We start from the raw sequence: 9,003 nt of genomic DNA, 5'->3' as shown, positions 1-9,003 counted from the left end.
ACAGGTATGTATTTCATATAAAGTTTCATTCCTCCTCTCTTTATCATAAATACGTTTGGGGTAACTGCTGAGTGCAAACAGGAGCGATTTACTCTGGATGGATACTAAATTCTGAAAACATTCCCGTCTTCATTAACCGTTCACCAAGTTTGCAGCTCAAGGATCAAGTTTCAATATCCAATTTTCTTGTAACAATGCACTAAAAGTTCAGCCAGTAAAAAGAAAAATAAGACTGACAAGAAATACTTAAACCATTTAATATTTTGACAAAACAAATCAATATGTCAGCACTGTTTTCCCTTGCCAAACAAACCACAATGTACACAAAATGTCTGCTACTAGAAACAGTCACTTTATAAACGTTGATTCTTTTCAGAAAGTGAGAACAAACAAATATCAAAACTGATATTTAAGACATTGAATCAAAAGAGCAATACATGTGAGAAAATGGCACAATTATATATCAAAAACCTGATTTTGGCAAGTGAAAGTACAACTCAAAATTCCCAAACACATGAATTAACCAGCTGCCCATTGAAAACTGTCCTTGGATTTCATCAATTAGGCTTGCAATTTAACAAATGCAGATGTCTGTCTTCATTTCCGACAATCAAGTGGCACATAGTGTGAATGCAGATAGTCAAGATTTCACAAATGTAGTTATATAAAGACAGCGGAGATGTACTTGAAAAAAATCTTTTGTAAACAGTGAAAAAAACAAAAGAATGTTAATATTTTAAAAGGTTCCTCAGGTCCCAGTGGCAGACCCAGAATACTGACCCTTCTGGTATGGAAAATCTTACGATTCCTCAAAACAGAGACGTTGATGGACAGACGGCGAGAAAATGTGATGACAGATGCAATTTCAGTTCTCGTTTCCAGTATAAAGAGAATAAATGTCCAATTTAAATTCAGGACACCCCTTTAAATTCAAAGAGGTTAATGAAGTCTGTCTGTTTCTATAATATTAGGGGTGAACTAACCTTCTAGTGTCCTTTTCATTTTAGTTTTGCAGGGGGGTTTCAATCAATATTATGGGGAGACCTGTTTTGTTTGCTTGATTAAGTGTTGTTCTTACAACAGGTAAATCTCAAATTAGATATCAATTTCAAAAATTAAAACTCCAATTCAACAACTTAATAGCTACAAAGAGATTTTCTATTTTTTTTTTTATCATTATGGCTCAACAGTTTTTAACCACTGAGGGAAATTTGTATTTTCTCATAAAATCTGAATGTTGAAAGAAAGGAAAGAAAAATGCTTGAAACAGAAATTATATGCTATGGCAATGTTATGACTTACACAATTATGAGGAAGGGTCCTGACCTGATAGCTGCTCAGTTACTGACACTCTCCACAAGGAGGCTAAGACGCAAGAGGTCAATGCCTGGCTGTTCACAGAATGCTGTACTCAGGCATGTTCTTGGAAAGTTGAGTGGAGGGAAAAAGTGTGGCAGAAAACACAGGTGACTGGAGTCTTTAGCATGAGTTCAGAAGAGATTCGCAATGCTGCAGGAGTCACTGTTTCAAGAGTCCCCACACCCAAAAATGTCAACAATCTAAAGTCACTCTTGAAGCAACCCGGGCTGCCTTCACATGCCTCCATGACGGCGCTCACTGATTAAATAGTTCCTGCAAAAGGAGCTCCAACAAAATTTGGGAGCATAGACTGTTCAGCATATAAACATACTTTTTAGTAGGTTGACATATAAAATTTTTTGGCAATAGTTTTCTGAAATTTAGTTCTCAGGGAAATTGAATTTGTGGGTTTTTATCAGCTGTGAAGCAAAATTAACAACAATTTAAGTACATCTCTCAATAATGCATAATCAGAATAAAATGAGTTTCACTTTTTGAAATTGAATAACTGAATTAAATTATATTTATCAATAATATTCTAATTCATGGGGCATCTGTATACCTGTCCTCATCTTCCAAAAATGAGTTTTAATATTAAAGGTGCAAAGGAAGCACAATATTAGAGGATTTACAGTAAAAATAAAAAGGTTGCGACTTAAATCCGATACAAAATACGCAAAGGGAGATAAAGATTGAGGTAATGGTAACGGCATGAAAGACCCGGAGATCATCACCAAAGATAAGAGGAAATATGCAAAAAGCTGATCAGCAGTTTGAAGAAAAAAAAACTGAAGAGGGCATATATTAAAAAAATACTTTTTTATTCAATGCAATTTTTTTTTCTTTTCCATTTGCCAATTCTGCATTTTATTTGAGAGTTGTCTGTCTAAATTAAAATCAGAACCAAACATTGTTGAATGGAAATTGTTCTATATGAAAATTTAAAAATAATTTTAGGCTATGCTGCATGTCCAAAAAGGAAATCAGCAACAAGAGCTGCACCCAACACCTGTTTAAATGTTTTCCAGTGGTGGAAATATATACATCTGTCATTTTCATTAAAGGGTTCATACAAAAATGTGATAATGACAGAAGTAATTTCTCTTCTCATTTCTCTCGCCATAGTCAAACAGCCTACATTTTTTACATCTTAACAGTCGATGCTGCCTGAATTAAAGCAACAAAGAGATGGATCAGAGGACATCAGAAATGCTCAGCCATCATTAATACTGTCAAGGATGACCAGCCAGTGAAGGGGTGGCTTCCTTGGCCTCTGCCAGTTCCATCATTGTACTGTTCCCAAATATACCCTGTTTCAACAAACTGTGCATAAACATTGTTTATAATATTAGTCCTGAGTTCCTTATAAAGATCAGCTGCCTTCTCTTGGTATGGCCCTTCTGTGTTGCCGTAGTGGTAGAGAGCTCTGACTGCCAGGTAGTTGATGTTGATCCAAACTGGTCCCCTCCAGTAGGGGGGATCATGTTCCGTGTTTCGCTCCATATACAGTGGATCAGTCTTCGAGAGAGAGCGCAGGCCAAAGGGCGTCCACAGCTTAGTGGGGTCTCTCATGTCTCGGAGGATGTGTTCCAGTTTTGGCGAGTCGGGCTGGAGGATTTGGAGCAAGAAGGGGAACAAGCTGACATAACCGAAAGCGTTGACGTACTGCAGCTTAGGGGCCCTGCGGACGGAGCGTACGAGACGTGCCACGGGAAACTGATGGCGGGGCTGTCCAGGCGGTACGTACACCTTCTCCCGCTGCAAGGAGACGTTTTGTGTGTGGTTGCCATAGTCACTGAAGGCACGGAGTTGCTCTGACCAGTGAAGGTCATTGAGCAGGTTGTTGTCTCTGAGCACATCGTGTAGGACTTTATAGTCCTGATGGGGCTCGCCTAGAAGTTGAGCTATGCTGGCCATGATGCCTGAGGACAAGGCCATCCAACAGTGCAAATCCACATGTCGCTCGTCTCCAGAGGGATGAGAGGCCCTTGGGTAATCATCCAGTCCAGAGGTTAAAGTTTTAGGATTAAGGTACAGGTTAGTGTCCTTGTCTCGTCCACGCCAGCGGTATGAGTTGGGCTTTGGTCCCGTCTGTGTGGTGTTGTACCACTCAAACCAGGTCTTCAGCCTGGGGAACAGCCTTCGAAGGAAAGGAAGGGTCGGTCTCGTTGCTGCCTCATCTGACTTTGAAGAGAGCTGTTCAATTAGTTCCTGCAGAGCTAAGAAGAGGGTAGGTGGGTTCGCATTTTCGTTCCGCTGAACAATAAATTCAGCTGGGACTTTACTGCGAGCCTCGTCTCCAAGAATCTGCTCACGGGGGATCCAGCCTTCAATGTTCATTAGGTCAAACCAGTGGCCTATCACCTCTCTGGTCAGATGAGGATCCCACCTACTCAGCAGCAGCTGGTGAAATCCCTCATCCCAGAGGAAGCCTCTGGGGAAGAAAGAGCGTGACGGTACAGCAGTGAATAAAGCACCTCCGGGGTACAGGAGAGGGTATTCGTTGTAGACTGACTGCACCACTGACTCGCCATAAAAATATCCCATTCCACCCAACATGTTGCTGAGCGCTGCTTTGGCAAATTTAATTTGTGTCTGGCTAAAACCTTTGCTCTCCAGTGCAAATATTTTCTCAAACTTCGCATTAAACTCAGCTTTCCTCCTTTCTAGCTCCTGAGTCATAATAGAACCGACGAGTTGGTTGGGGCGATTGTAGAAACTTCCAGACTCAAACAGAACTTCAATCTGGAAAGGCGTCTGAACGGTCACCTGGTGGACCACGAAGTCGCTTTCTTTCCGTGGGTCAGCAGTTTTCTGCTGGTTCTGGTGATGGGGCGGTTTGTAGGTGTCCACACCTATGTAATGCCTCTTCTCACCAGATGGAGGGCTGAAGACGAACCTGCGGTTCAGACTGAGCTTCACAATGTCAGTCAGCTTCTCCAAACCAGGAGACAAGGTCTGAAGATAGTTGTAACTAAAAATAAAAAAACATCAGAAAGAAAAAAAGAAAGAAAAAGGAGAAATAGTCTTAATTGGTTCCAATCAATTCATAATAACTGACTAATAGTCATGGCAGAAGAAAAAAAAAAAACACTCCCCTTTAAATCTAGAATTTTATACAATTTCTTAACTTCTAATAATTTTAGCATGTACATACTTTCTTCTAAATTTTTCGTTTGGTTTTTTTCTTGGCACGTGGAGACGGTGTAGTGTGGTATGTAAAAATGAGACTACATCTAACTCCTTGCTTATCCAAATTGCTTTTGGTCTGGTGATTAAAATGCTAAGGATAATATTGGAAGCACTTTGCTGCCACCTCTTGCTCAGAATGTGAACAGCATCTGGTCAACTTTTTTTTTTTTTTTTTAGCATTAACATTGTCAAATAATTTATCATCTGTTTTTTGTGGAAACATAAAGCTGCCACTCAGACTAAAGAAAAACTGATTTATTTCACATGAAAACTTTATTGTACTAATAATATACTTTATATCTTTGTATGACATATCAAGTTACAATTTACTTTTTATACTTGAATATATCATGTCATTACAATATACACATTTTCCACATAAAAAAGTTTGTTATAACTATGTTATAGCAAAAATTTGTTATGTATTATATATTAAAATCACAGCAGATACATATCCTGATTAGCACAAAGCTTAAATAATTACTGGAATGTCTTTTTCCTTTTTAAAGTTGATATATAACATATGTATACAGTCATATTTCATTCATGGCTTTCCATTTTCTTATATTTAGATTGTATTTCTCTATTTTTTTCTTAATCTTATCTTATTTAGTTGTTTCATTGTTCCTTAACATCCAAGATTAAGATGTTAAGGCATCTTAAACTTGTGAGTTTAAGGAATAGAAAGGCAATCCACTCACAAACATCTGCCTTTAGCGTCATATTTAGGTTGATATTTTCTGTTATTCTAGTATTATACAGAAGTAGCACGTATTTATTGCTTGTACACTACAGGCTAGACATTTTTGTCTAGCCTGATTTTATGCATTTACCTGGCATATTTCGTGCTGGATAATTCCCCAGTAACAGGCTTCCTAAAAGTGATCTTAAAGTTTCCCAGTTCCTCTGAAAAGCCAGTGATGGAAGCGAGGCGATTCTTCTCCTCCATGTGAGTCTGCAGCGAGCCCTGTGTGTCTGCTGCCGCGTAAAACATCAGGGATATAACTGGAGGCTGGGGAGCTGAGCTCTACAGGGTAACGACAAGACAAAATAAACATCCCGCATTTCTCAAAACTAACCGCAAAATGGCCATTTCAAATCACTCAAAACATTATTCTGACTTTGAAAGGGCGTATTCGCAGAACATCACAACGGGGTCCATTAACACTCACATGCTGTTTGGCTGTGATCCTCCAGGTCCAGTCTCCTCCATGATCTCCACCAAACCTCTTAACAAACTCAGTGGTTAGGGTGAAGTCGTTATCTCGAATTTCCTGAACGCCAAACGTCAGTCCGTCGTGCATGAGCCAGCCGTAGCCTTGCAAACGATCACCCTGTTCACAAGTATGCCTGAGGTTCATGTCTGAGTTGGAAAACTGCCGCATCCACATCATCCCTGTGCAAAAATGGAGCAACACAAATGATCACATAATAAAAAGAGAAATTAATTAGCATCTCAGCAATAAAGCTACATTGTTACAGATGAAAAATGATGCGCTTGGCAACGGTTTCGAAAAAACAAGCATCTTCTTACAGAACATGCAATTTAAGCAGATAGTTTTAGTTATATCAGCCTATCTGGGAACTGTGGATGTTCCCAGACAAATAGCTCAGTCTGAAGCCTCTTTTAAGTCACTCAAATTTATTTACAAATTTTAATAAAGAAACTTAAGCATCTTAATTTTTTAAATTTTTTAATTGCTAACCGATAGAAATGTCTGATTTTGTGTGAGCTCCGATGCACAAGACAAATTTCAGTATAAAAAATAAATAATACTAATAAAATTATCTTAACCACCAGTCAGAAATCCTGTCCCACTATCTGGTATTTTACACCCAAATTTGATGAGCTCTGGTGAAACTTTTCACAATTTGTAATGAGTTTGTAATCTGAGTTTGCGACCACCTACCTGTCACAACGGACCAGGGGCTTCTTGTTTTCATGCCAAAGTAGACCTGAGGCCTGTATGAGCCCCAGAACCTCTCTGAGGAAACCTTTGCAGTGGTGCTATTGGCATCAAGAACGCGAGGCGATGAATGCAGAGTCACTACACGCTTCGACAGACTGGACCCCATGTAGACGGCATAGAAGAACCAGATGAGGCTGAATATGCAGAGCCCAATGGAGATATTGATGAACAATTTCCCAATGTCTGTTTTCTTTTTTTTCTCTTTGCGATTAAGTGCAGAGGGCCTCTCGTCTCTCCTTGAGTATGGAGGAGCGTCACCTGTCACCACCCTCTTCCTCTGCCTGCCCATCCTGCCCTTCTGAAGAGAACAAAGAGGGAAAAAATGCATTTTTCTGACACAATGTAGATTTTGTGTAACAGAAACAAAGTCACTGATAAGACACCATTTATGCAAGAGACATTTCAATTATTACTTCTCCATAAATTGTGCAGACATTATAATTGAAGAAGGGGCTCAGTTCTTTCAGTGCACAGCAACAGGTGGTGGAGGGGCAGCTTCAATACAATATGGGAAAACTCAATAAAACGCTGTTTGTATATACCTTTTTTCATTATTCAGGCACAATTAAACTGTGAGTCTGAAAACGTGTCACATAAACAATTACACAATGGATTATGCCACGTGTTGTTCTGCATTTAATCTGTTTCTGTTTCCTACTTCAGGACAAGACGACACACCTAACATTTACTAAAACTTTAAAACGTGTTCATACAAAGTCAATCTTTAAGTATGAGGACAAAAAAAGCAAGCAGGAAAAATTCAGTCCAGCAAATCTGGATGTGAATTTCAATTACTTTGGCTAGGCATTTCTACATAACTGGGACCACACGGTTTATGTATTAAACCAAAACAAATAAAAAACACCCACAGATACAACAAGCCTGCTGTTGTGCGTGTCTTTCCTGTGGGAGCCTCATATAGCTCTCAAGCTAATGTTAAGCTAGAAAGGTGCATAATGCCCCCAGATACGCACAGGCCTCATAAAACCGGTTATAAATTAAACTGAGTTTACATGCGAGGCGTTCACGTTCGTTAAAAACACCTGTGCGACAGATTCAGCGGGGAACCCGCCGGAGTGTAGCCCTTCATGCTTCACGCCGCCGCGCTAAAAGCTAACGCAAGTTCGGACAACTGCCGCCGGCTGACGAGAGAATATGTCTTCGCTTAACCCGCGTTTCGATAAACGCGGCTCCGTTTCGCAGTTCCAGCGTAATGTTCATTGACGAAGTGGACGACTGACCTGTGGAAACACGCAGATTCTCAGCTGCTCATGATCCTTCGCTGGCTAAGCCTGCTAGCCACTTCCGAGTTCACGGCTGGCTGGATGGCTTCCACTGACGTGGACGTGCTCGAGTGGATCATCTACACCTGCTGCTGGAAGCCTTCAAACGGAAGAAAGGCGCCGTTTTAAAACGTACTGCATGCTCATTGTTATTAATAAAAGCAGGAACAGAAACAAGGAACATGTTTGTCCTCTAAAATTTGATATTTGATGACGTCACCATGACGTGTCTAAATCTTGGATTTTCTCCGTTACTAACGGATTTAGAGCCAAAAAGAGCAACATGGATATGGAACCGCTGTTGCATATTTCAAATGTTATTCCACGTTTTCACTAAAACTTTTCTTTTATTGTTAAAATGCATTAACTTAATTGTCTGAAATGTTTCTTTTGTACGCTGTGTTTTATTTCAGTGTGCATCACAAGACGCCCAATTTCAAAACATTTTCTATTCTTGATTATTTTAGTCCGAAATGATTCTGAGCTCAGAGACCCGAGCAATGGCTTCTCGAGTTCTTTGAAAGCTTTCATATTTTGTCAAACTCAAATTTCAGTGCATCTTATTGAGAATATACGTGACAGGCCATCTTCTGTCATATCTTTACTATCTTCTTGATGGCTGGCAGCAGACAAGGCTTCTCATGTTTTCTCTCCTTTGAACTAAGTGTCACAACAGTGATTTCCCATTTCTGCAACTCCTCCAGAGACAACCTTTTCAGGATCATGACGTAGGTGTGTGCCTAAACTACTTCTCTGTCATCCTTTAGTTACCTGAAACTTTCCATCAGCTTGTTTAAGTCAAAACTACCCAGTAAAATCTCGACACTTTCTCTTGCTCAGCGTAACGGTCATGAAACAAGAAGGAAAAGAAACACCGATTTGTTGCATTTTTTTTTTTATTGAATGAAAGATTTCAACTCAAACATTGAGAACAACTTTGGTCAACATGTAAAACTGTTTGACAGAGGGTAGAAAAGTCTCACTGACAAACTGTATTCGAAGGTATGAAGGAGCTGGAATAAGTCCAATGAGGTTATTACACCAATCCCAGCTTCGTTTGACATTTTCCTACCCTCTTTAATCTGCTCCTTCAGATTCATCTGCTGACCACAGCAGTTGTCTACATTACTGAATTGCAAGCAAAAGTCTTTATTTCTCTAAATAATGAATACTTGCTTCATTTTATTTTATTTTTTTTT

At 39.6% G+C, this 9,003-nt stretch overlaps 1 protein-coding gene across 2 annotated transcripts; it reads right to left on the bottom strand.

Annotated features, from left to right (window-relative positions):
- Positions 1-241: 241 nt before the first annotated feature.
- Positions 242-7,987, bottom strand: mogs (mannosyl-oligosaccharide glucosidase). Of its 2 annotated transcripts, none has more exons than XM_055041540.1 (5): positions 7,763-7,987; positions 6,462-6,819; positions 5,724-5,947; positions 5,385-5,578; positions 242-4,333 (listed from the first exon to the last, which is right to left on the bottom strand). In XM_055041540.1, exons 2-5 carry the CDS (start codon positions 6,808-6,810, stop codon positions 2,563-2,565), a joined length of 2,538 nt encoding a protein of 845 aa, XP_054897515.1. In that variant the 5' UTR covers positions 6,811-6,819; positions 7,763-7,987; the 3' UTR covers positions 242-2,562. The 2 variants fall into 2 exon arrangements, with proteins under 2 accessions (XP_054897515.1, XP_054897516.1); XM_055041541.1 differs by having other exon boundaries at positions 6,462-6,816.
- Between the last annotated feature and the right edge of the window lie 1,016 nt (positions 7,988-9,003).

Source organism: Poeciliopsis prolifica, unplaced genomic scaffold (genome assembly GCF_027474105.1).
Source record: "Poeciliopsis prolifica strain line A6 unplaced genomic scaffold, Auburn_PproV2 SCAFFOLD016, whole genome shotgun sequence".
Classification (NCBI taxonomy): domain Eukaryota; kingdom Metazoa; phylum Chordata; class Actinopteri; order Cyprinodontiformes; family Poeciliidae; genus Poeciliopsis; species Poeciliopsis prolifica.
The sequence above is the reverse complement of the archived record's forward strand: the minus strand, read 5'-3'. Positions and strand labels throughout refer to the sequence as shown.